Source organism: Thamnophis sirtalis, unplaced genomic scaffold, assembly GCF_051295495.1.
Source record: "Thamnophis sirtalis isolate CommonGarterSnake01/CBP01778 unplaced genomic scaffold, rThaSir2_p1.2 scaffold_9, whole genome shotgun sequence".
Lineage (NCBI taxonomy): Eukaryota > Metazoa > Chordata > Lepidosauria > Squamata > Natricidae > Thamnophis > Thamnophis sirtalis.
Window position 1 is genome coordinate 80,076,511 of NW_028261389.1, and position 27,404 is coordinate 80,103,914.

Sequence of the window (27,404 nt, forward strand, 5' to 3'; positions counted from 1 at the left end):
AGCGTTGTAAGAGGCCAAGTTAAGTGTCAGTGCAACCTAACTTTTGGGATGAGTTCTTTAGCTAGTGGCTTGTACTTTGCACTGGGTGAAGTAATTACCTGAATAAACGTGAAGTCAACAATGGTTGCATTTCAACATCTCTTGAGTCTGCTCTCAAGGGAACACAAAGGATCATTTTTGGGTGGAGCAAATCTTGGCTGAAGATTCAGCCTGTCTCCATCTTAGAAACATGGGCCAACGGTTGGCCCTACTGCTAAATTCTGGAAATTGAAACCGTACACATCTGAAGACTGCACACACTGACCCCTGCACATCTGGAGACAGCTATTACAGAGGTTCTGGGCCCACTGGAAGATGGGCAGGCGGTGGGATATCATTCAGACATCGCCAAATGCACTCGGATGCCTTCGCGGAATGGACATTGGAGAAGGAAATTCCTTTGCCAAACCAGTTGTCCTTTGAACCTGTCCACCAACATCAACCAATATTTTTATTTATTTTTTTAGTTTCCTGGTGTCAAATCCTGTTGTTGTTTTTTTGCAATTCTAGGCAAGGAGAGATTAGATTTCTCTAACGGGAGATCTGACCAGCAAAATCCAGAATATTAAAAGAAAGAAAGAGGAAGGATTTACGAAGAGGTTTAAAAAAAAATTTTTTTTTTTTTACTGGGGGAATCAAAAATTCTCGTTCGCCGAAACAAAACTTTTGACAAAGTTGTACAGACACATACTCTGCTGGTTTTGGCTGGGATTGGGCACTGCACAAGATATGTGTATTTTGAGTTCTTTGTCTGTTTTCTCCTGTCTTGGGAAAACGGGGATTATCTTAAAATTGGAGTCACCTTGTTTTTTCAGGTAAATGTGTTATCACCCCAAAGCACACAAGGTCATTTCCTTCATCACCCTATTTTTAGAAAAAAAGGAATGCAATTAATAAGGCCTGAATTCTGATTTTACAGTGCATCAAAATGAACATCTTCAAATCATTGTGAGACATTTCCATAATATTCAACAACGCAGAAACGTCCTGAAACGCTCAAAACGTATTCCCGTGTTCCGTTTGACATAATGCTTCAAACGGTACAGAAATCTAACTGCTAAAATAACATGAATTGTGAACTTTATGTGCTTATTACTCCTATCGTTCTGGGACATGCATTTTTCTCCGGTAAAACCTATTCTATTATTTTGGGTAGTAATTGGGTGACGAGCTACGTTAGAAATAAATGTGCTTTTATTTAAATAAATGACCATTTTCTTCAAGAACCCTTTTTTGTATCATCACATTCGGGACTGAAATAATTTTGCAAAGTTATACAAATATATATATGCATATATTTTATATATATATATATGTATATATTATATACGTCTTCTTTCTATAGGCAAGGCATCAGGGTGGAGCTGTCTAACTATTTCATATCTCACGGCCTGAGCATTTTTCATCCATTTTATGTACACCTGAAACCAATCTGGACTGATGGAAAAACCTGGTTTTGCAAAGATAAAATAAAATAAAATAGGGTGTTATGCGGTTGGCCAACTACCATACACAAGTGTTTTTGGCTCAACAAATTGTAAGTGGCACAAATCCACATTATAATGGATGGTTGTGTCTTTCATGGCTATAATACAAGAACACTGTAGTGGTAAAAATCATCATATCATCATAAAAATAAAAATAAACGGTGAGAAATTCCTTTGGCAAGACACTGGACTGAAGATAAGAGCATTTTGTTCCTTGATAGGCGTATCCATTATGGCAAAATATCTCAAATATAAACGTCGCTATCATAAAACGCTAACTAGGAGATCGTCAAATGCTAATTGTAATCCTTACACTGTGGAGTTTCGGGCCTGAGGACATTTGAGTGGGAAAATCCATCGGCTGTTAAAAAAAAGGGAAGAAAACAATATATCCCACAATGGCTGTAACACAAGAAAACCACAACACTTTTTTTTTTCTTTTAAGCTTCAGTACTTTTGAATATTGTGGCTTTTTCTGGGGGGAGCAAAACACATTGTTTTGATTATCACAATTCATTCATACCTCTGCAGATTCTTTCTTTCTCTCTCTCTCTCTCCCTCTCTCTCTTACGCACCTACACACATACACAAACACATTTTTCACACTGCGGCACGGCATCGTCATGGGCAAAACCCAAGTTCTACCTGACCTAAAATGGGACTTTATCCAACTTTTTGTCTTTCAACTCTCTTTCAAAAGGCAAATGGCCACCTTACAAGAGTAGACATCCCTAGCACAACCAATTATGAAACATACTAAAGCTTGCAACCTAGTAGTAGCTGGGGGATGGTGTATGTTTGCTTTCTTTTCACTTCTCCCTCACTCCGAGTTGCACTTTCATTACCACATCCCCAACTAGCGACAGGTTGGGGAGGATCTGCAACACACGGTGTAAGTGACCAAATTATCAACACACGGTGTAAATGATGCTACAGAGGAGTGAAGAAGGACACGCTTAATTCAAAATGGCGTCTTTTAGCAACAGCCATGGATGGAAGAGTAATTCAGGCCTACTCTAAAGCAAGGCCTGTGACTAGAAACTATATGCCTGCATTCAGACGTCCATAAATGAATCCCTAACAATCCAATGACATAGTAGATTTGGAGAAACGGTGGCTCTTGGATGACGTGTGGACTTCAACTCCCAGAATTCCCGACACAGCCATGAGGGACTTCAACACCCAGGATTCCTAAGACAGCGATGCTGGCTCGGGAATCCTGGGAGTTGAAGTCCACACGTCATTAAAAGGGCCAGCGTTTTCCCACATACAACTGGCATAGAGAGTGAGCATTTTTGGTGGGGGGGGGGCGGCTCTCCGATCAGCCACGGATGCCTGCTAAGAAATATTTATGCTTCAGAAATAGCAATAATAATATTTAAAACAAAAGAAAAGAAAACAAAGGAAGCTATTTTGACATGGCTTGGTTCGGGCCGCAATGGCCTCCACCGCTGAGTTTCTGTTCTCCGTCGTATAATCAGCGCCCGGCGCGAGAGTTCCACGTTGTGTCGCCGATCGGATTTAAAAAAAGGGCAATGAAATGCCCCCGCGAGTTTTCAAATGCCAGAGTTGGTGGTTCGTCTTCTTCCGCCACAGGTCCCCGGGAGAAGAAACTCACCATGGAGGAACCGGGCTGAGGTCCTTGGTTATCTTCAAAGGTCCCGTCGAGAAGAAGAACCTGTGGGCTGTTATACGTAAATGCCCTCGGGGTTAAAACCAGACGAGAGCGGGTTCTGCAAAATCCGAAGATTGCTGGGAAGCTGTCTTGACGAACTCGGGCGTTTGAGGGAGTTGGTTTGAAACACGGATTCTGTGGGAGGAGAACTAAGTTAGTACGAAAGTCTTCGGACACGGTTACCTTTAACAGGTTCTGCTTGAAGGTGGATTTCATTTTTAAAAAATATACCATTTATTAAATTTTCAACATTTAAAAGACAAAACACATAAAACAAATCTACACTTGTAACAGATTTTCCATATGGGCATCCATATTTTCCGTAACAATCCTATTTACAAAAAATTCTATTTCTATATCATTATCCTAAGTTATATCCTTATTTAGATACTCTCGATACATTTATATATTTACTTTATGCATTAAGTTTGGCATTTACTCTCAAGCCAGGAATACCATCTATTCCAAATTCGATAGCACTCTGTTGCTTCCTTCTCCTTCATTTCCATAGACAGCCTATCCATTTCTGCACATTCATAGATTTTCCTTCTTAGAATCGATCTCTGTTTGTTCCCAGTTCTGTGCCAGTACGGTCATCCTTTGTCTCTGCACCTCTGCACCTGAGCGGATGGGAGGAACTGCCAGCGTGGCAGTGGGAGATTGGACCATGGGATAGCCTTGTGGGTGTGTGGGCAAGATCTTGAACTTTCAACTGGGTGGGGAAAACTGGGAAGCTTTCAGATTCGGGTTTCCCCAGATGTGCCAATATGTCTCTCTTCATCAATTGGAACTTTGAGCAATCCTTTGCCTCGGACTCTGATTTATTTTTGGAGGCTATTTGGAACCCTGACATCTACCTTCTCCCATTACCTGCTCGCCCTTCTGTATAAAGGAAGGGACTTCCTTGCTTGTGTCCAAATCAGTTGTGAACCTGCCAACATCTACCCCAGCTTTCCTGCCCAACCCTCAAAAGACCAAGGTGAACTTTCAACAGATCTCTCTTAAGATCTGTTTTGGAGGAAGGCGGCAGGAGGGTGGGTGGTCATCTCAAAAGTACCTTTCTCAAGCTCTGGGTGCGACGTCTCCAATTCAACGGGCTCAGCTGGGAGGACTGTGACTTTCGTCCCCGTCTGCTGGATGAACTGTTGAAGGTTGACTTGACGCAGTTCTTTTGTCAGCTGCTCCAGTTCTTGTTCCTTTTCCTGAGAAGGATAAGAAAGGGAAAAAAAACGGATCAGAAGGGACCTTGGAGGCCATCCAGACCTGCCCTCTGCTCTCGCCAAAGATTATTTCTGATAGAGGAGCCGGTCCAGTCTTGTCTTTAAAAGCCTCCAATGATGGAGCACCCACAATTTTCTGAAGGCAATTTGTTCCGCTGGTTAATTATTCTCACTGTTAGAAATGATTCAACCGGACAGTTCTGAAGGATTTGGAGAGAAATGAAAACAGCTGGATTTCCAAGATAAATCAGGGACAATTTTCCATTCTTGCTCCACCCAAAACACCAGTTATTCCATGACTTTGGCAGCTGCCATCAACTGAAGGGGATCTCATTTCAACCACCCGGTTCTCTTTAGTAAACTGTAGAGTAGACCTCAACTTACAACCTTTTGGACCCGGCTCCCCAAACACGACAAACACTCTGAAGCGAACTCAAAGATTCCTTTATTAGGAATGCCGGCAGCCTTGGCAAGTTTCTCTCTCACCGAGGCTAACAAGTCTGTCCGGAAGGGAGATGAATAGTTGTCTGCTACTTCTATTCATCTATGCCCCCTGCCTTTGATCCCCAGAGCTAGGACGGAGCTTCACTAGCAGCAGTGGTTCTTCCATCCCGAGGACCGGCCCATAGATTTCCACTGTTCTCCTCTCCTCTGCCTCCTGCGCATCTGTGCATCAGGCACAGGACCCAGCTGTTCCTCCTCTTCCTCATCAGCCACCTCTATGCTTGCACGAGTGAGGCCACGACTGCCCACGATGCTCACAACACTCACACAAGTGGGGCATTGAGCACGCGAAAATCCGCGCATCACCCGGCCACTCACACGTCCCAGTGGGGATTAGGGCACGGACTTGTAGTTGGCCATAGCCCACAAGTAGGGGACCCTTGGTATATATTATTATGTAAAAGTAAAAAGTTTAGGTTTGATGTTATTATTTTATTCTACCACAGCGAAAGGAGTCGGCGCTCAATGCTTTTTTCTTTCTTTCCCCCTTTCTTTTTCTTCTTTCCCGTTTCCTCCCTTATTTTCCCCCTTATCTTTATTTCTCTTTGCATTTCTCTCTTTCAATCCACTAATAAAATATTTGAAGACCAAAAAACGGATCCCACCTGTAACCGCTTGGTCGCCTGCCCGAGAGACCTCTCCACGGCTTTGAGTCCATTTTCCAGGCGGAGGCTTTGCTGCCCGTGGAGATCGAGTTCTCCTCGGACTTTCTCGATCTTCTCCCGGACTTCCTCTTCGTTGACTTGCGCCTCCTGGACTTCCCGCTGCAGCTTTTCTGCCTCCAAGCCGCTTTCCATGTGGCGGATCTTGGCCACATAGTCCCTCAGCCGGCTTTCACAGTCTGCCACCCGCTGACGGGTCTCCTGGAGCTGCTCCTTCAGCTGCTTCTCGTTCTCCTGCTCGATCTGGAGCTCGTTCTCCCAGAACTCCTCCTCCTCAATCTCCACCTCATTCCGCTTCAGCTTCTGCTCCAGCTTCAGGATCTCGTCCTCCAGGCTGAAGCTGAACTTCTGCTCCCAGTATCGGATCTCGGCCTCGTTGGAGTCCAGCTGTTTCTCCACTGACTGCAGCTTCTCTGTCTGAAGGCGGACGAGCTTCTTCAACTCGTCCGTCGTGGTCTTACAATAGCCTTTGGCCCCCCCGGTGAAGGTCAACGATTTCCGTTTGGGCTCCCTCCGTTTGATCGACTTGTCGTTCTGGGGCCTGAGCTTGGCCAAGGGAGGGAGGCTTTGGCGGTACAAAGTCCTTTCCGGGATCCGAGCGACACTGTCTGAGGTCGGCCGCTCGCTAAGCGATGGGCCGGTACGTCGTAAGACGAGCTGGACGTCGCTGGCGTGTTGTCCCCATTTGTTCAAAGAAATGATGGGGTTTTCATGAGGTGCTAAATGTCTCTCCGTATCCCGCCATTTTTCAATCAGGGTGTACCTCCCCGTACGGCCTATGAAAAAAAGAAATAAGAAATAAGGACATGGACATACAGGAAGTCCTCAATTTATGACAGTCCATTTAGTGACTAAAGTTACAATGACATTGAAAAAGGTGACCATTTTTCACACTTATGGCCACTGAAGCAGCCCCATGGTTACCTGATTTACCTGACTCACATTTATGACGGTTGCAGGTTCCCAGGGTCCCGTGGTCCCCTTTTGCGTGTTCCCTTCCAACAAGCAAAGTCAACAGGGAAGCTGGATTCACTTAACAACCGTGTTACTAATTGAACCACTGCAGTGATTCACTTAACAACTGTGACAAGGAAAGTCATAAAATGGGAAAAAACCCACTTAATGAATTTCTCACTTAGCAACATAGGTTTTGGGCTCAATTGTGGCCCTACATTGAGGACTACCTGTAAGAGCATGGATCTACATATAGTCCTCGACTTACGACAGTTCATTTAGTGACCCAAGTTACAATAGAACTGAAAAAAGTGACAGGACCAGTTTTTTACACTTAGTGACCATTGCAGCATCCCCATGGTCACATAATCAAAATTCAGATGCTTGGCAATTGACTCGTATTTATGAATATTATAAAGTGTCCCGGGGTCAGGTGATCCTCTTTTGCGACCTCCCGACAAACAATGTGAAATGGGGAAGCCTGATTCACTTAACAACCATCTTACTAACTGAACAACTGCAGAGATTCACTTAACGAATGTGGCAAGAAAGGTCGTAAAACGGAGCAAAATCCACTCAATTGTGGTTGCAAGTCGAAGACTAACTGTCATTGCAATGGCAGGGATCAGCCAGCAGAGGGCAGAATCGCACCACAAGTGCACCAGACCCAAATTTTAAAAGTTGCTAAGACAATCAAACAATTTACTACACTGGTAAAGTAGTTTATGGTAACTTAATGGAAGCCACATTAGCACCACCACTTTGCAAACTAACAAGCCACATCGACAAGCGTAGGGATGAGGCATGAATATATATGTAAAAATAATCACTTTCTTAACATCAACAAATTACTTAATGCACTGGGAAAGCAGTTCATGATAATTTAACCCGAATCTACATTAGCGAGTTCTGCAAATTAACAAGCCGTATTTACAAAAGCTAAATTGATGGGGCATGTATAAAATTCACTCCGTAACATTAAAACTACTGCAGTGGTAAGTATATAAGAACCAGAGTTGGAAGGGACCTTGGAGGTCTTCTAGTCCAACCCCCTGTCTAGGCAGGAAACCCTACACCACTCCAGACAAATGGTTATCCAACTTCTTCTTAAAAACTCCCACTGTTGGGGCATTCACAACTTCTGGAGGCAAGTTGCCCCACTGATCAATTGTCCTCACTGTCAGGAAATTTCTTCTTATCTTCTAGGTTGCTTCTCTCCTTGATTAGTTTCCACCCATTGCTTCTTGTCTTGCCTTCAGCTGCTTTGGGGAATAGCTGGACTCCCTCTTCTTTGTGGCAGCCCCTGAGATATTGGAAGGCTGCTATCATGTCTCCCCTGGTCCTTCTTTTCATTCAACTGTTCTTCATATATGTTTTAGCCTCTAGTCCCCTAATCCACTTTCTTGATCTTCTCTGCACTCTTTCCAGAGTCTCAACATCTTTTATATATCGTGGCAACCAAAACTGGATGCAGGATTTCAAGAGTATAAGACGCACCATTATTTTCAAGAGGTAAATTAAAAAGGGGGGGGCATGCAGAGCTTGTAGAATGTTCCTGGTGGCTGGGGTGGGGGACGAGCAAAAAAATGGCATGTTTTTTTGCAGAAATTGGCCTTTAAAAAAAGGGGGGGGGCATCTAGAGGGTTTGGGAGGATTGTAAAGTGCTCCTGGGGGCTGGGGGGGCAAAAAGAAGGAAAAGTGGCCCATTTTATGCTCATTTCTGCCCTCCCCAACCCCAAGGAGCACTTTGCAAGTGTCCCAAACCCTCTGCACCTCAATTTTTGCAAAGGGGTGGGGTTTCAGGAGGCCAAAAATGCTGTATTCAGTGTATAAGACGCACCCAAATTTTCGCCCTCTTTTTTAGGGGGAAAAGGTGCGTCTTATACTCTGAAAAATATGGTAGATTTCTGCAGAAAAAACACTCCTGCAATTATGAAGAATTATTATTTTCCAGCTAATGAGGACTCCGGTCTCCTTCATCAGAACAGAGGAAGACTTGGGGGTTACGTCCAGGATACAAGGAACAACCTTCAAATCTTCCAGGCCTTGAAATTTGTCAAATGTTTATCTCTGTATTCCAAGAATGTGGGAGCAAAAACATTTCGAATTCAGAACTAGACAAGATCACGAGAGAGACCGTGTTGAATCCAAAACAGGACTTCCCACCCCAGGGAGCCTTGATGTTATTCTGAGCTCAACGCAACTCCGCACTGTCTTAGAAGTAGGGCTCTCCAAGATCAAAACGGTTCAAAATTCAAAATGTTTTTCTCTCTCCCGTGAAGCTTGGAGACGGATCTGAGGACGGTTGTCCAATTAAAAAAAGAAAAACATAATTAGAGGTGGGGTAATGTTCTGTTCCTAGAAGGTGTCTCGATAAGGTTGACTGACTCAGCCTTCCGTCCTTCCGAGGTGGGTAAAATAATGGGGGACCCAGGTTGTTGGGGGGCACAATGCTGACATTGTAAACTGCTTAGAGAGGGCTGTAAAAGCACTGAGAACTGGTATATAAGTACTATTCCTTCTTCCCTCCCTCCCTCCCTCCCTCCCTCCCTTCCCTTTCTCAATTTCCTTTCTGGTGGCATAGTGGTTAAAATGCAGTATTGCAGGCTAATTCTGCCCACTGCCAGGGTTTCGATCCTGACCAGCTCAAGGCTGACTTTCGTTTCCCACCCTTTGGTGAGTAAAACGAGGACCCAGATTGTTGGGGGCACTAGGCTGACATTGTAAACCGCTTAGAGAGGGCTATAAAAGCCTGAGAGGGCTATAAAAGCCCTGTGAAGTGGTATATAAGTCTAACTGCTACTGTTATCCTGCCCTCCCTCGAGGGCGCTACAGGCCTCCCCCGACACAGTGAGGTTAAGCTGGCCATCCCTTCACTCTTTCCAGAGTGTTTCCAGATCTAAGCACCCCGCAGGCCAGATCCGTCCCCTGGGCCTTGAGTTCGACACCCCTGGCCTAACAGAATGAATGATAACCCCTTCCCACTCACCTCCGAATATAAATATCCGGAGCGGAAACTCACCGATAGCTTGGGCAAGGGCTATAACCACTTCCTGGCACGTTGTCACTTCCGTGACTCCGCAAACAATCCTTTGGACTCCGTCGACCCAGACTTTCAGCTCCATGGTCTCCAGATCACCCGATGGCCATGCAGACAATCTTCCGGCTGTCAGGTCATGTTTACAACTACGTGTGGTAGTGCCAACCTGTTGCGGGCATTATTATCTGGAGATGACAAAGGAGGGAAAAGGCTCTTTAATGCAAATTATATTCACCATAGTATTTCAGGGGTTTAAGAGTTTTCTCCCCACATACAATTTGTGCTTTTAAAATTGCAATCCAAGATAAACCTCCAAGTGCTGCAACCGAGGCTTCCCGAGAGCCTGAAGCAAACTCCTGGTCCCAACAAAACCCCCTTTTATTCATTGACTGTGAATTCTGCTCATTCACCTCCAGCAAAGTCTTTCGAGGGAGGATTTACGGTCACAGACCTTATCTGGCTTGGAGAGCTGCCAGGCCGAGGTCTGCAGAACTTGGCAAGGAGCCTCGGAGAGTCACAAACCAATTAAGCGAACTGATTGTCTCCTGCAAACTCCACTCCCCTTTCGCTCCTCTTTTATTTCCTCTGGGAGGGGCCATTCACCGTCCACCTGTGGCCTCACTCCCAAGTCGACACCTGTTCTTTAGCTCTTCCCTTCGTCTGGCAGCTCTGCGCATGCGCACACTGGGAACAGGCTCCAGCTGTTCTTCTGCCTCACTGATGTCTGACTCCGAAGGCAGCTGATAACTGGCATACGTCCCTGGCCACCTCTCTGCCTCCAACACAGAGCCCTCATCTGAGCCTTCCCCAGACTCCAGGACTGGCCCATCTTCCTCCCCAACCTCCTCCCTGTCCGAATCTGCTGCAGGTCACAACATCAAGTGCTTCAACGGCCCTCTAAAAGGATGCAAACGACCAGCTGTCTGCAAGGAATATAAATCCTTCCATTCCCCACCATCCAGTCAGAGCTGAAGAATCTTCTTGGATGAGAAGCGAAACGTTTTCAAAAGGAAAAAAAACCCAGAAAGTCTGGTTGCCTCCAGAAAAAGCACCCAATTTGGGATCCTTTTTTTTATTTTAGAAAGACATTTTAGCAACCGGAATTCAATTTCTGGATGGCAGTGACTCATTCCCTAACAAGTGTCTGTCTGCGCATGTGACAGGACGGTGCTTGATTTAAAAGATAATAAATTCTGACAATGGAGTGACGCTTGTCAGATGCTTCTGCTGGTGATGAAAACGGCGGGTTGCCTTCTGTCCTCCGGTTTGAGTACTTTCTACTTATCCCTCTCACAAGGGGCTCTTGCGAAGAGGGCATTCGAATCTTTTTGAAGTAAGAACGCATCCAAAAACATCCACATCACATCCACGTGTCATCTCCGAAATCCTCGTTGCGTGGACACAACTCACAAAACTGCCGTGGCAAAGAAAATTTGGAAAAAAACCCGAATAGCAGCGGAATTTCACCACGGATTGACTCTCGCTTGACAATTTTGTCTCCCACAACTAATTTTGCACGGAAACAAAACTGTTTATATGTGTGTCCCTGCTTTAGTGGCCGAGTCTTTCTTCTGAGGGAGCAGATAAACACGGGCATTTCTATTACTCATGCAGGTGATCCTCGACTTACGACCACAGTGGAACGCCAATTGTCCATTGCTAAGCAAGACAGTTCTTTGGGGGGGGGGTGTTTCCCCTTGTTTTATGAACTTTCTTTCCACGGTTGTTAAGTGAATCACTGCACTTGTCAAAGGTAACACGGCTTCCCGCTCATGGGAAGGTTGCAAAAGGCGACCCCGAGACACTGAAACGGTCGTAAGTAGGAGTCAGTTGCCGAACTTCTGAATTCGGATCGTGTGACCAAGAGGATGCCACGACGGTTGTAAGTGTGAAAAAAATCCCCGTCACTTTTTTCAGTGCCGTTGTAACTTTGAATGGGAACTAAACAAACCGTTGTAAAGCCGAGGGCCACCTGTATTAGATAAATATCATTTTTAAACTATAGGAAAATGATAACGTTGGTGATATAAAGCAGTTTCAGCACCTATGACGGTAGCCAGATGATTGGAAATGGTTACCCGTAGCCCTCAAAATTTCAAAATTGTATTTTATATTCAGGAACACATCACAGTGTCATGTTATATGCAGTTACTGCTCCACTTTGATCCCCATAAATAGTTTTTATTTCTTTTATTCTGAATTGTACCAGCGAAATGGCGGCTAAATCTCGAGAGAATCAAGGAACAAACCATCGCCGTTAAAGTTGTTAAATAAAAGAATATTCTCACTGGGAGGAAACAGATGTTTTAACCAAAGGAACTCTGGCGTTTCCTTGAATCTGCTTTTTTTTTCTTGTACCGTTTAATCTACACTGTTTCTCTGTCTCTTTCTCTTTCTCTCTTTTTCTGTCTGTCGCTTTCTTGTTATTCTTTTTCTGTCTCTCTCTTTCTCATTCTCTCATTCTCTCTTTTCCTGTTTCTGTCTTTCTCATTCTCTCATTCTTTGTTTCTCTGTCTTTCTCTTTCTCATTCTCTCATTCTCTCATTCTCTCTTTTCCTGTTTCTGTCTCTTTCTCAATCTCTCATTCTCTCTTTGTTTCTCTGTCTTTCTCTTTCTCATTCTCTCTTTTCCTGTTTCTGTCTCTTTCTCAATCTCTTTTTCTGTCTCTCTTTCTCATTCTCTCATTCTCTTTTTCTCTGTCGCTTTCTTGTTATTCTTTTTCTGTCTCTCTCTCTTTCTCATTCTCTCATTCTCTCTTTTCCTGTTTCTGTCTCTTTCTCAATCTCTCATTCTTTGTTTCTCTGTCTTTCTTTTTCTCATTCTCTCATTCTCTCTTTTCCTGTTTCTGTCTCTTTCTCAATCTCTTTTTCTGTCTCTCTTTCTCATTCTCTCATTCTCTTTTTCTGTCTGTCGCTTTCTTATTTTTTTTCTGTCTCTCTCTCTCAATCTCTCATTCTCTCTTTGTTTCTCTGTCTTTCTCTTTCTCATTCTCTCATTCTCTCTTTTCCTGTTTTGTTCTCTTTCTCAATCTCTTTTTCTGTCTCTGTCCCTTTCTCATTCTCTCTTTTTCTGTCTGTCGCTTTCTTATTCTTTTTCTGTATCTCTTTCTTTCTCATTCTCTCATTCTCTCTTTGTTTCTCTGTCTTTCTCTTTCTCTCATTTCCTGTTTCTGTCTCTTTCTCAATCTCTTTTTCTGTCTCTTTCTCATTCTCTCATTCCGTTTTCCTCTCTGTCTTTCTCATTCTCTTATTATTTTTCTGTCTCTCTTTCCTGTTCTCATTTTTTGTCTCTCTCTGTCCCTTTCTCGTTCTCTCTTTTCCTGTCTCTCTTCATTCTCTCATTCCGTCTTTCTCTCATTCTCTTTTTCTGCCTCTCTTTTTTGTTCTCTCATTCTCTGTCTCTCTTGTTCTCGTATTCTCCCTTTTTCTGTCTCTTTCTCATTCTCTCATTCTCTGTCTCTGTCTCCTTCTCTTCCTCTTTCATTCTCTCATTCTTTCTTTCTCATTTTCTCATTCTGTGTCTCTCTCGTTCTCTCTTTCACGCTCTCTGTGTTTCTCGTTCTCCCATTCTGTTTCTCTCGCTCCATCTCTCTCTCTCTCTTTTCCTCCCCGCCAATGTGTACAAAAAGCTTTTCCACCATTTGTATTTATATAGGTAGTCCTCAAGTTATTACGGTTCATTCAAAGTTACAACAGCACCGAAGAAAGCCATATGGCAGTTTCTTCATACTTGAGACCGTTGCCGCATCCTGATAAGTCATGTGATCTAAATTTGGACGTTTGGCAACTGGTTAATATTTGTGATGGTTGTTAGATCACAGGATCCCCCTTTTACAACCTTGTGATGAGCAAAGCCAATGAAGAAAGAGATTCGCTTAACAACCATGTTACTAACTTCACTGCGGTGATTCGCTTAACAGCGGTGGGAAGAAAAGTAAAAAAAATGGGGGGAAACTCACTTCACCAATCTCTCGCTTAGCAACAGAAATTTTGGGCTCGCTTTTGCCCGAAATTGGAAAAACGAGAAAGTACCATCACAGGAGGAAACTATTTGGAAAATAATGGAATGTGCCAAAATGAGTAAGCTTACATTTGAAATTAGAGAACGGGAGGATGAGGAATATTATAAAGTATGGGACTTGTTTTACTAATGGTTAGATTAAAAAAACCTGCGAATGAAACTGTTTACTTATGTTGTAGTAATAGAAAGTTATAGTTATCGTTATGAAGCTTTTTCCTTCTTGTTATGATACAGAGTACTATTCACATGATATATAAAGCTCAATAATGATCTCAATGTATAAGAGTGGGATGATTTGAAGACTTTGGTATAATTGCATGTCGTGACCATTTTATATTAGAAAGATCTTTGTATATGAAACGGGCCAATGATGACGTAATGAACAATTGATATACATATGATTTGAAATTCTTAGCCACTATATAGATTAATAATTAATAATGGAAAACTATTTTTGGAACTCTGGATGATTGGTGACATTATGGCCAATTGAAAATGTGAATGTATATTATAAACTAAGGGGAATTCTTTGTTCTAATCTCCGCTTTTTCTCCTTGGAGATAGGTGATATTATAATACTTTAAAGACTTATTGTTATTTGATAATTATGAATTCAAGGAAATAAGGGTTGTTACAAATGAAAGAATATTAATGGTAATCTGAACACATAATGCTCCATGACAGCGAAATATTCAGTTATGTTTAATGCAAAACTAGTGGTTATTTTTAATCTTAAGAATTGATGCACAAAAACATGATGCTTGATGAAATGGAGGAAAGTTGTTTTTCTTGCTTTTGTTTTTTTTGTTTTTTTAAGAAAAAGAATAAAAATATATATTTAAAAAAAAGAAGAAATTTTGAGCTCGTTTGTGGTCGTAACTTGAGAGCTTCCTGTACTATTATCCTCTCTTCCACATCGTTTATCTTTCGATGTTACTCAAGAGAAAAAGAGGACAAATGAATGGGACAGGTGGTCCATTTAATCCTAATCCTTCACGTGCCACTCTTCGGCTTAAAGTTTTAGCAGCACCGAGGGTTAGAAGCTAACCAGCTTAATCCAGGATGAACAAGAAAATGGATGGAAGGTTAAAGTAAAGTTACACCTTTCCAGGACGACCGAAAAAGTATTAAGTGATGTGCTGAGTTCTGAAGAACTCAGAATTCTTCAGGACAAAAAGAATATTCTCAGCATAAGGGAATCAAGAGGGAAGGATGCTTAAGATCAGGAATAATCTAAACTGTTCAAAGTTAGTGCAACAGGAAGAAGCTGAGTTCAATGTAGAGATGTTATTAACTTCTTTTTTTTTACTTCTTTTTTTAAAATATATTTTAGACTGTGTTTGTTAAAAATCTATACCGTGTACGGGCTCTGGGAAGTCGGGGGGAGGGAGGTGGGGTGTTAGGGGGGGAGGGGGGATATATAGTATGTGTTAGATTTCAATGTAATGCGACTTCACATGTATACTGTTTCTCTTTAATTTCACTGTAAAAACAGGACAAGCTGAATATATTGACATATAGTAGAAATACACCAAGGGGAGGAGTAGCGGGATAGAAGAAAGAGGGGTAGAGATGGCGGGAGAGAGGATTGGAGGGAGGGTGAGAAGGAAGGGAGGGAGTGTACCGGGAGAGAGGAGTGGTAGAGGGGGAGGGGAAGTAGGGTAGAGGGGAAGGATGGAGGGAAGATGGAAAGTTGGAGAGGGGAGAAAGAAAGAGGTGTATGGAGGGTCGAAGAGGTATATTGGGTTTCTATTTTGGGGGGTATTGTTGACAAGAGGAATTGCTGTGTTTATTGTTTAATGTTGTATGGCCTCGGCTAGGCACAGTATATATGTGACTGTATGAAAATGAAAAATGGAAAATAAAAACACATTTTACACATAAAAAGAGTGAAGGAGACCCAGGTTGGACCACTAAGAGGTGGTTTTGAGTTTCTAAACGTCTAGGGAAGTTCTCAGTCATCCATGATCAGGGTTGTCCCCAAAGGGGCTTTTTCAAAAGGCAACTGGACTTCATTGTTTCCTTGAAGACGTCTTGCTTCTCGTCCAAGAAGCTTCTTCAGTTCTGACTTCTAACTCAAGACTGATGGATAAGGAGTGACTTTGTCTTAAATCTTCTTGGTGCTTACTACTACTGGGTCAGAGGTGGGTTCCTACCAGTTTGCACCTATTCAGTAGAACCGGTTCGTCAAATCTACCAAACCGGTTAGAAGAGGTCCCACCAGTGGACCCGGAAAGCAGGCCACACCTACAGAAGAGGTTCCAAAAGTTTTTTGAAACCCACCACTGCCCCCACCCACACAAATAGAGACAGACAGACTGACAGAGAGAGAGAGAGAGAGAAAGAGAAAGAAGAAATAAATAAAAAAGAAAGAAAAAGGGTGAGAGATGAAAGAAAAAAAGAAAAAAGGAACAGAGAGACGAAAGGAAGGAAAGAGAGAGAGAGAGAAAGAAAGAAAGAAAGAAAACACATGGCTGGCAAGCCACTCCCACCAGGTCACATGGCTGGCAAGCCACTCCTACAAAGGAGGCCACACCCACAGAGTAGGTTCCAAAAAATTTTGAAACCCCCCACTGCCCCCCACCACACAGAGACAGACAGACTGACAGAGAGAGAGAGAGAGAAAGAGAAAGAAAGGAAGAAATAAATTAAAAAAGAAAAAGGGTGAGAGATGAAAGAAAAAAAGAAAAAAGGAACAGAGAGACGAAAGGAAGGAAAGAGAGAGAGAGAAAAAGAAAGAAAGAAAGAAAGAAAGAAAGAAAGAAAGAAAGAAAGAAAACACATAGCTGGCAAGCCACTCCCACCAGGTCACATGGCCGGCAAGCCACTCCTACAAAGGAGGCCACACCCACAGAGTAGGTTCCAAAAATTTTTGAAACCCCCCTATGCCCCCCCACAGAGAGAGACAGACAGACAGACTGACAGAGAGAGAGAGAGAGAAAGAGAAAGAAAGGAAGAAATAAATAAAAAAGAAAGAAAAAGGGTGAGAGATGAAAGAAAAAAAGAAAAAAGGAACAGAGAGACAAAAGGAAGGGGAGAGAGAGAGAGAGAGAAAGAAAGAAAGAAAGAAAGAAAGAAAGAAAGAAAGAAAGAAAGAAAGAAAGAAAGAAAACACATGGCTGGCAAGCCACTCCCACCAGGTCACATGGCCGGCAAGCCACTCCTACAAAGGAGGCCACACCCACAGAGTAGGTTCCAATTTTTTTTTTGAAACCCACCACTGTACTGGGTGCAGTTCACCAACTTTGGTTGTCATTCAACTCTTGAAAAGTGGAATTGTCCCATTGCTGGAACTTACGGTATGTCTAAGGCAGAACTTATAGCTGGTTGAAGAATTTTGGGAGTTGAAGTCCACCAGTCTTAAAAGTTGCCAAGTTTGGGGACCCCTAAGCCCCTAAGGACTGGAGAAATCAACCAGTCGTTGGCCTCCTTGAAACACTGCCATTATTTGCAGCTCAGGGTTGAACTGTGGGGTCCTTGGTGCCCCCTGAGCTTGGTGGTTTTCTTGCAGAACGTTTCATGGCCCAACTAGCTTATGTCAGTGCTACTAGGAGAATCCATTTGCTCATATTCTCCTGGAATTCTAGTAGAGACTAGAATATAAGCAGAGAACTCCCTTCTAGAACTGATGATGTTGCCTAGTTGGGTCATGAAACATCTGCAAGAAAACCACCAAGCTCAGAGAGCACCAAGGAACCCACAGTCCTCCTCTTCCTCCTCCCTTCTAGCACTGATGATGTTGCCTAGTTGGGTAATGAAACGTCTGCAAGAACCCCCCCCCCCCCCGAGACCACGAAGGACCCTACAGTTCGTCCCCGAGCTGAAAATTTCTCCTTTATTGAATCCATGCAGTGTTTTAACGTAGGAGACCGGTATTCAATCCAAGGCTCCTGGACTACAGTCCCCATCATCTCTAGCTAAGGATAATAGGAGATGTTTGTCCGGACATATCTGGGGAATTCCCCTTGACTTCTTCTGACATTAAAAGGGAGGCAACGAGGCAAAAAAGTATTGGAAAATGATCCAATCGTGGTTAGAAGAAATGGTGGGAGACAAAATCTTGTTTAAACCGGAATTTTTTCTGCTAAGTATAATACCGGAGGGGTTTAACAAATATACACTTTATTTAATTATACATGTTCTAATTGCGGCGCGTGTAACTTATGCACAATACTGGAAAAAAGAAAACACACCACCAGAGCTAGATATAATCAGAAAAGTGTTGGCCTGCGCAGAAGGAGATAGGCTCACTCTTGAACTTAAAAATAAAGAGGAATCAGAATATTTTGAAGTCTGGAACAGATTTTATGACTGGTATAAGACCAGGTGACAAGACTGGAACAAACTGTATATGTTGTGATTGGACCGAAGGATGGATAATGTATTAAGTAGGTTAATTGTCAATAATTGTGACTAGCTGTATATAATGTGAATGTATAGTCACTCCGACTTCGCGGTATGGCATAGTTTTAAATGTAAAAATAATAAAAATATATTGGGGGAAAAAGGGAAGAGCCGAGGTGGCGCAGTGGTTAAATGCAGCACTGCAGGCTACTTCAGCTGACTGCAGTTCTGCAGTTCGGCGGTTCAAATCTCACCGGCTCAGGGTTGACTCAGCCTTCCATCCTTCCGAGGTGGGTGAAATGAGGACCCGGATTGTTGTTGGGGGCAATATGCTGAATCTGTAAACCGCTTAGAGGGGGCTGAAAGCCCTATGAAGCGGTATATAAGTCTAACTGCTATAACTGCTAATATTGTTAGAAGTTATCCTCTAAAACACAAAAGGTACCTCTTCTACAAATCAGGAAACACCCCACTAGCAAAAAAATAATAATAATTTGCTGTTGCAATTGGGAAAAAAAGGCCAGAGGAGGGAAGAAGGCCCTAATTAATCACTTATTTCTTCCATTCCCCAACCAAAACCTGTGTATATTTATTACTCTCTCTGCCAAGAGGGCCCCCCTTTGTATGAAATCTAAATTTAAAGAGTAAATTACCCAGCTGTTTTCATACAAAGAGTGACAAGGTGTTGAAGCCTGCACTGGCTTTTTCAGGCTAACCTTTTTCCTTTCGGGGTTTGCATTTTGGATCAAACTTTGGCCAAAAAAAAAAAAGAGAGCAAAAAGCAGAGAAATGTTTAGCATCAGCGAAAGTTAAATTACTTACATTTTTGAAGGGAAACAGATGCTTTCATTAGCGTTTTTTTGGAAGAGAAAGTTGCAGAACAAATGTTTTCCATCCCGTTTCAGGCTTGTGAAATCTTTAAAAGGGGTTCCCCCCCCCCATTATATATATACACACATAAGAGTTATGATACACTGTGGATAAACATCCTTGTTTAACCATCCGCCCTTGTTTGTAAACCTGGTTCTCAAAATATAACTTTGTTATTTCCCCCCACACCCTTTTAATGCAGATGGAGTGTTTGCATTTCAGTGTTTGGTTTCGAAACTTCCATCCTCCCACAAAACATTTTACGTATTTCGGGATGTCTAAAAAGCTTTATGCTCCGTGGATAGTTTTCCATTTCCTCGGCTGGCTTACATTTCTGAAGATGCCAACGACGGTGAGAGAAGTCTGTAAGAAAAAAAGGCCAGCTGGCATTGTATGAGGATTCCTACCTTGGGCAGGGAATGGACTAGAACAGTGTTTCTCAACCTTGTCAACTTGAAGATGTCTGGACTTCAACTACCAGAATTCCCCAGCCAGCAAATGCTGGACTAGAAGATCTCTGTGTTCCTTTCCAGCCACGTGGTTCTATGATTCTCACTTTGGCTGTTCCAGGATAACAGAGTTGGAAGGGACCTTGGAGGTCTTCTAGTCCAACCCCCTGCTCAAGCAGGAGACCAGATTCCGTTCCAGACCAATGGTTTTCCAATCTCTTCTTTAAAAGCCTCCAATGATGGGGAAGGAAGGAAGGAAGGAAGGAAGGAAGGAAGGAAGGAAGGAAAACAGGATAACAGAGTTGGAAGGGACCTTGGAGGTCTTCTAGTCCAACCCCCTGCTCAAGCAGGAGACCAGATTCTGTTCCAGACAAATGGCTTTCCAATCTCTTCTTAAAAGCCTCCAGTGATGGGGAAGGAAGGAAGGAAGGAAGGAAGGAAGGAAGGAAGGAAGGAAGGAAAACAGGATAACAGAGTTGGAAGGGATCTTGGAGGTCTTCTAGTCCAACCCCCTGCTCAAGCAGGAGACCAGATTCCATTCCAGACCAATCGTTTTCCAATCTCTTCTTTAAAAGCCTCCAATGATGGGGAAGGAAGGAAGGAAGGAAGGAAGGAAGGAAGGAAGGAAGGAAGGAAGGAAGGAAGGAAAACAGGATAACAGAGTTGGAAGGGACCTTGGAGGTCTTCTAGTCCAACCCCCTGCTCAAGCAGGAGACCAGATTCTGTTCCAGACAAATGGCTTTCCAATCTCTTCTTAAAAGCCTCCAGTGATGGGGAAAGAAGGAAGGAAGGAAGGAAGGAAGGAAGGAAGGAAGGAAAACAGGATAACAGAGTTGGAAGGGACCTTGGAGGTCTTCTAGTCCAACCCCCTGCTCAAGCAGGAGACCAGATTCTGTTCCAGACAAATGGCTTTCCAATCTCTTCTTAAAAGCCTCCAGTGATGGGGAAAGAAGGAAGGAAGGAAGGAAGGAAGGAAAACAGGATAACAGAGTTGGAAGGGATCTTGGAGGTCTTCTAGTCCAACCCCCTGCTCAAGCAGGAGACCAGATTCCATTCCAGACCAATCTCTTCTTTAAAAGCCTCCAGTGATGGGGAAGGATGGAAGGAAGGAAGGAAGGAAGGAAGGAAGGAAGGAAGGAAGGAAGGAAGGAAGGAAGGAAAACAGCATAACAGAGTTGGAAGGGACCTTGGAAGTCTTCTACTCCAACTCCCTGCCCAAGCAGCAGACCCTCTACCATTCCAGACCAAGAGCTGTCCAATCTCTCCCTGGAAACCTCCAGTGATGGAGCACCCACAGCTTCTGAAGACAAGTTGTTCCACTGGTTAATGGTTCTCCCTGTCAGGAAAGTTCTCCATAGGTTCTCGGTTGCTTCTCTCCTTGATTAGTTTCCACCCATTGCTTCTTCTCCTGCCTTTGGAGAACAGGTGGGTCCTCTCTTCTTCTCCCCTCAAATATTGGGACACTACTGTCACATCACCCCTAGTCCTTCTTTTCACTAGACTAGACCGACCAACCCAATTCATGCAACCGTTCTTCATATTCTTTAGCCTCCAGTCCCCTAATCATCTTCGTTGCTCTTCTCTGCACTCTTTCCAGAGTCTCCACATATTTTTTTTTAATATTGTGGTGACCAAAACTGGACGCAGAATTCCAAGTGTGGCTTTACCAAGGCTTTATGGAACTGTAGGAGAACTTCACATGATCTTCCATATCTCTCTCTCTCTTGAAGCAACGTAGGATTGTGTTGACTTTTGTGACTGCTGGGTGTCAAACACCAAAGGTGACATGGTTGACACTTCACGGGACGCAGAGTTCCAAGTGTGGCTTTACCAAGGCTTTATGAAACTGTAGGAGAACTTCACATGATCTTCCATATCTCTCTCTCTTGAAGCAACGTAGGATTGTGTTGACTTTTGTGACTGCTGGGTGTCAAACACCAAAGGTGACATAGTGGACACTTCACGGTGGTTCATTGTACTGCCCAAATCTCTCTTTTTTTGCATCTCCGTTGGTGTTGACGGTCGCGGGACATCTCCCCAAAACCAGAAATTGTTGGGAGAGGCAAAGGAAGCCAAAGAGGGAAGGAAATTTCAACTCCAACCTCATCAAGCCAGGATCATTCTGTCTTCAGCTTGGGTAACAATGCCCCGGGCATCCTATTTGCTGCCCTCCGGCCTATCAGCATCCTTGTTGCCGTTCCTTAATGACGTCACAAAAAGGGCTCTGAGAAATGATGCTGTGGGTCAGTTTTTTTCTCTCCTGCTAGCCCTCCAAATGAGAGCTTAACCCGCAAGGCCAGGAAAAACCCAAAGGCTGGAAGATCAAAAGGGCAGAAGGGCAAAATCAGACTCAAAAAGAAACGGGACCACCTGGAGAAGCAAAACAACTGAAAACCGTCGCGAACCAGGCAGCGGAGGGGGGGGAAAGACCTCAAGGTGGGGGTACCAAGTATGTCTGACGATCAATGTGACACGGAGAGCTTTGAAGATCTCGAACCAGAGCCATCCTACCGAAGAGGATGCAGGAAGCCGAAAACATCTCGTTCTTGTCGGGCGGGGTTGATATTCCCCGTCAGCCGCATCGACCGTTTCCTTCGGAAAGGCGATTACGCCGAGCGCATGGGCTCGGGAGCCTCCGTCTACATGACCGCCGTGCTTCAGTACTTGACCTACGACCTGGTGGACATTGCCGGGAACATCGCGATGGGGGACGGACGGCGTCGAATCGCTCCCGGACATTTGCGCCAGGCGGTCAGCAACGATTCGGAGCTCCAGTCTGTCTTCGGGGGCGTCCTGACCGAGGAGACGACCTGTCCGAGGAACTCGCCCGCTACGTCTTCCAGAAAGGGGAAGAAATCCAGCAAGGGCCTACGAGCTCCGAAGGCCATTGTGGCGTAAACGAAGGTGATGCCATTTATCCAAACATGGGGTGAAATCTTTTTTTAATATCCAACAGGGTGCAGGAATAAACGCGGCTCTGAAGATAAGGCTCGTGGTGGTGTGAAGGTCTCTTATTTCCATACGGGGTGGATTTGGGATGGAGCGGACCGAGGATGTGGCTTTATTGTGTGTTTTACTTCGGGGTGGAGGCCTTGGTGATGACTTGAGTTTGGTGGGTTTCTTCCAATGTAAATGTGTTTTTATTTTCCATTTTCATTTTCGTACAGTCACATATATACTGTGCCGAACCGGGGCCATATAACATTAAACAATAAACACAGCCATTCCTCTTGTCAATAATACCCTTCAAAATAGAATCCCAATGTAGCTCTTCAACCCTCCATACACCCTTTCTTTCGCCCCCCCTCCAACTTTCCATCTTCCCTCCATCATTCCCCTCTACCCTACTTCCCCTCCCGCTCTATCACTCCTCTCTCCCGGTACACTCCCTCCCTTCCTTCTCACCCTCCCTCCAATCCTCTCTCCCACCCTCTCTACCCCTCTTTCTTCTATCCCTCTACTCCTCCCTTCGGTGTATTTCTACTATCTATTAATATATTCAGCTTGTCCTATTTTAACACTGGAGTTAAAGAGCAACAGTATACAAGTGCAGTCACGTTACTTTAACATGCTTGGTGGGTTGCTTGTAGACGTTTCGAGACCCAACTAGATCATTTCATCAGTGCTAGAAAGGAGTGGGACTGGAAGGAGGAGGAGTTAAAGGAGGAGGAGGACTGTGGGATCCTTGGTGCTCTCAGAGCTTGGTGGTTTTCTTGCAGACATTTCATGATCCAACTAGGTCACTTCATCAGTGCAAGAAGGCAGTCGGGTTATATAAATAGAGAGCATTTTCCCTCCCTCCTAGCACTGATGGTGTTACTCAGCTGGGTCATGAAACATCTGCAAGAAAAGCGCCAAGCCCAGAGAGCATCAAGGACCCAGTGTTTTTTTCTTATCTTTTTTCCTTCTCCTTCCTCCTTCTCCTTCCTCCTTCCCTCCTCTACTACTCAAATCCCAATTCCTTATAGCACTGATGATGTTCCTTGGACATTGTACAGAAAGGTAAGCTTCATTAAGGGACGCGGTGGCTCGGTGGCTAAGATGCTGAGCTTGTCGATTGGAAAGTTGGCAATTCAGCGGTTCGAATCCCGAGCGCCACGTAACGGAGTGAGCTCCCCTTCCTTGTCCCAGCTTCTGCCAACCTAGCAGTTCGAAAGCACGTAAAAAATCCAAGTAGAAAAACAGGGACCACCTTTGGTGGGAAGGGAACAGCGTTCCGTGCGCCTTCAGCGTTGAGTCATGCCGGCCACATGACCACGGAGACGTCTTCAGACAGCACTGGCTCTTCGGCTTTGAAACGGAGATGAGCACCGCCCCCTAGAGTCGGGAACGGCTAGCACGTATGTGCGAAGGGAACTTTTACCTTTAAGCTTCATTAACTGTGGCTTATTCATCATGCAACTGAAACGAATTGGGTGTATCGTATCATTAGTAAGTTGATGCCTTTTAGTAACCCTGTTAGTAAAAAATGCTAAAATCTCCACCCACAATGAATGTACGGTGCATCGGCCTTGCAAGCCGATGAGCAAACTGTACATTTTTTTTTCCGAAGATGAGCAAGTATATGTGAAATTCTTCACCCAGTATTTGTTCAAGAGCAAAGCTACCTTAGCAACGCCTAACCTGAAGGCAGAAGCCTCGGTCACTTTCAAAAAGACGTTTTTAACACACTAAAACCAAAACACTAAGAGAGGTTCAAAACCGACCACAAAGGACATTTGGACAGGCGATCACTGACTAAAACATCAAGCAAAGCAAAGAAGAAATGTCTTTAAAAACAAAATTAAAATCCAGCTAGGGATGCCTCGTTAAGTGGAAAAGGGTGAATTTTTAACATGGGAAGCATTCAACAACTATGCAGCCAACAGGGGTATTCGCTTACTTTCCCTAAAGTCAAAAGTAAAGGTTGCCCTCGCACATAAGTGCTAGTCGTTCCCGACTCTAGGGGGCGGTGCTCATCGGTTCCACCACAAAACCGCTTTCGACTAAAGGGCGCTCGACGAAACCACGTAGCTGATGTCATCAACAGGGCGACAACAGCGCGGAGACAGAAGCACGCTGTAAACGCTAAACCTAAAATTAACCCCTAAACCTAAACCTAACCCCCCCTAAACCTAATCCTAAACCTAACCCTAAACCTAACCCTAATCCTAACCCTTAACCTAACCCTAACCCTAACCCTAACCCTAACCCTTACCTTAACTTGAATCAGCTTACTTTCAAAGCGCTATTTAAAGCGCCCTTCTTTCTCCGCGCTCGCTGTTGTCGCCCTGTTGATGACGTCAGCGACGCGGTTTAATCGGGCGCGCTTTAGTCGAGCGCGGTTTTGTCGTGCCACGGTGCTCATCTCCGTTTGAAAGCCGAAGAGCCAGCCCTCTCCGAAGACGTCTCCGTGGTCATGTTGCCGGCATGACTAAACGCTGAAGGCGCAGGGAACACTGTTCCCTTCCCACCAGAGCAGTGGTGGGATTCAAATAATTTAACAACCGGGTCGCTGCCCTAATGATTTCTTCCAACAACCAGTTCACCAAACTGCTTAGAAAGTTACCAACCGGTTCTCCCGAAGTGGTGCGAACTGGCTGAATCCCACCACTGCACCAGAGGTGGTTCCTATTTTTCTACTTGCATTTTTTACATGCTTTCGAATTGCTCGATTGGCAGAAGCTGGGACAAATCACGGGAGCTCACGCCGTTACGCGGCGCTAGGGATTCAAACCGTTGAACTGCCGACCTTTCTGATCGACAAGCTCAACGTCTTAGCCTACCTACCAGTTTGCAAATATGAGCACGCCCCGTCCAAGCATGTGCTCGGCCTTCGCATGTATGCGCTTCAATTTGCGCGTGGCTTCCACGCATGCACAGATTTCCACTACCAGTTCGTGTGAACCAGTCCGAACCGGCTGAGTACCTCCTCTGAATGGAACCCAACATTTTAACATGGGTCTATCAAACAGCTCGAAAAGCGAGCTGGGGGTTTCTAAAGTTGACAAGAGATTTGGGTTTTTTTGGGGGGGGGTGTTCCTGTCTTGCAGGAATCGGGGAGTTTCTTTCTAAAACAGTGCACAGGGCATTTTCTGGCAACCGAACCCCAAAATTTCCATTGCTAAGCGAGACATCGGTGAAGTGAATTTTGCTCCATTTGACGACCTTTCTCACTGGGGTTGTTAAGCGAATCGACAGAGTTGACAAGTCGGCGACAACAGCTGTTAAGCGAATCCAGCTTCCCCGCTGGTTTTGCCCGTCGGAAGGTCGCAAAGGGAAATTGCCCAACCTTGGGACACAGCCACGGTCGTTAAGCACGAAGCGGTCGCCGAGTGTCTGAATTTGCATCACGTGACCACGGGGATACTGGAAAGGTCATAAGTGCTGGGAAAAATGGCAGTGAGTTGCTTTTCTCAGTGCTGAATGGTCTCTAAATGAACTGTTGTAAGCCGAGGACTATTTGTGTTACCTATTTTAGAGCATCTGGTCCACTTTTGATGTGCTCCCGGAAAGACACTGCAATCTCGGTACTCTTAAATCATGGTATTATAAGCTGGCATTATGTTGGCATGGAGGAGAGTCCACAAATTATTCAATCTAGCTTGGATAGGAGAAAATGTTAAGCATCAGCCTTTGAGGGTGCAGACGCAAACTAGATGCGTATCACACAGAGTCTTCTTAACAAGATTTATTGAGCTGAAAGTGATACAGAGATACAAGGATGTCAAGAGCCTAAGCTGTTTCCACTACAGCTTAAAATGAAAATGAAACAAATGAACTTTGAGGCAGCATTTTACAAATACGTGGAAGCAAACTAAAGATTCTGGCAAACAAAAGAATCACAGTTACCACACATATTCGATTTCACTCGTAACCAGAGTTCTGTTAAAATTAGAACGGTAAAAAAATACCATAGGCAGATAGGTAGGAAGGAGGGAGAGAGGAAAAAGAGAGAAAGGGAAGGAAGGAAAAAAGGGAGGGCAGGAAAGAAGGAGGAAGAAAGACAGGAAAGGAAGGAGGGAGAAAAGAAAAAGAGGGAGGGAGGGAGGAAGACAAGAAACAAAAAAGTAGGGAGGGAAGGGAGGGAGGAGAAAAGGAGCGGGGAAGGGAAGAAAGGAGTGAAAGGAAGGAGAAAAGGAGGAAAAAGAGGGAGAGGGAAGAAGGAAACAGAAAAAGGGAAAAGGAAGGAAGGAAGGAAGGAAGGAAGGAAGGAAGGGAGGGACAGGAAAGAGGGAGGGAGGAAGATAAGAAAGGCAAAAAGTAGGGAAGGAGTAGGGAAGGAAGGAAGGCTAAAGAGAAAGGGAAAACTGGAGGAAGGGAAGGAAGGAAGAAAAAGAGAAATGGAGGAAAGAAGAAAGGAAGAAAGGAAAGAAAGAAGGGATTTTACATGTCTTGCATCACGGGGAAAAAACAAAATCAATTAGCAAAGAGACTAGAAAGAACCGAATCTTTCTCTCGAAAAAAAACCAACAGAGCCAAATGTAAGTATCATTAAGTTGTCCAGGTATTTCACATTTCATTTGTTCATATTATTGTGAACTTCCACAGAAAGAGGGGAAGTGGTCTTAGGAGATGCTGAACGAGGGCCCTGGAAAACAGAAATCTCAGAGACTTAGCTAAACTGAGCCCCCCTCCTGGCCAATGTTCTTTTTTTTGAGGAAGAAAAATCAATTGAAAAGCCCAAACAAGTCATTCTTGATTATATTTTGTATTTTATGGCAGACATAACAGCCTTCGCTGACGGAACAAAAGGCTCAAAATTCAGCCGGGGGTGGGGGGGAATAGACTGGAAAAACTATTTTTCCAACATTTGAACAGTATAACAGATATAAGCTCTTCCCTAACAAATTTACCTGCACACACACACACACACACAAAAACCTTTTGAAAGAAAAGAACACGATGTCGATCCATAAAAATTCTGGCAGAGGAACAAATCTGATGCAGACCCAAGAGCCAAGGAAGCATAAAAAGCCCTTTCTCCATTTGAAACTTCCAGAAACCCCCCAATTATCCTTACGCCAAAAAGAGAAAAAAAAACAGTAAGAAGATCATATTTGATATCCTTTCGTTGAGGGTCAAGCGATGCAATGAAGAGCTTTTTAATTCCTTGAAGTGTCACCAGTTTTGGAAGATGGAAGACGCCCATCTTCCAAAA

At 44.1% G+C, this 27,404-nt stretch overlaps 2 protein-coding genes across 2 annotated transcripts in view; one reads left to right on the forward strand and one right to left on the reverse strand.

Annotated features, from left to right (window-relative positions):
• Nucleotides 1–933: 933 nt before the first annotated feature.
• The window catches only part of RASSF8 (Ras association domain family member 8), a 77,317-nt gene continuing 50,846 nt past the window's right edge, over nt 934–27,404 (reverse strand). The window contains exons 2-5 of the mRNA XM_087722378.1: nt 9,564–9,766; nt 5,531–6,363; nt 4,259–4,403; nt 934–3,336 (exon numbers count right to left, since the gene is read on the reverse strand). Coding sequence (XP_087578504.1) covers nt 3,215–3,336; nt 4,259–4,403; nt 5,531–6,363; nt 9,564–9,666 — 1,203 coding nt within the window. The 5' untranslated portion in view covers nt 9,667–9,766 and the 3' untranslated portion in view covers nt 934–3,214. The remainder of the gene's footprint in view (nt 3,337–4,258; nt 4,404–5,530; nt 6,364–9,563; nt 9,767–27,404) is intronic.
• On the forward strand, nt 21,591–22,225 carry LOC106552971 (late histone H2A.2.2-like). Its single transcript, XM_014071384.2, has one exon. It carries the CDS (start codon nt 21,716–21,718, stop codon nt 22,160–22,162), a length of 447 nt encoding a protein of 148 aa, XP_013926859.2. The 5' UTR covers nt 21,591–21,715; the 3' UTR covers nt 22,163–22,225.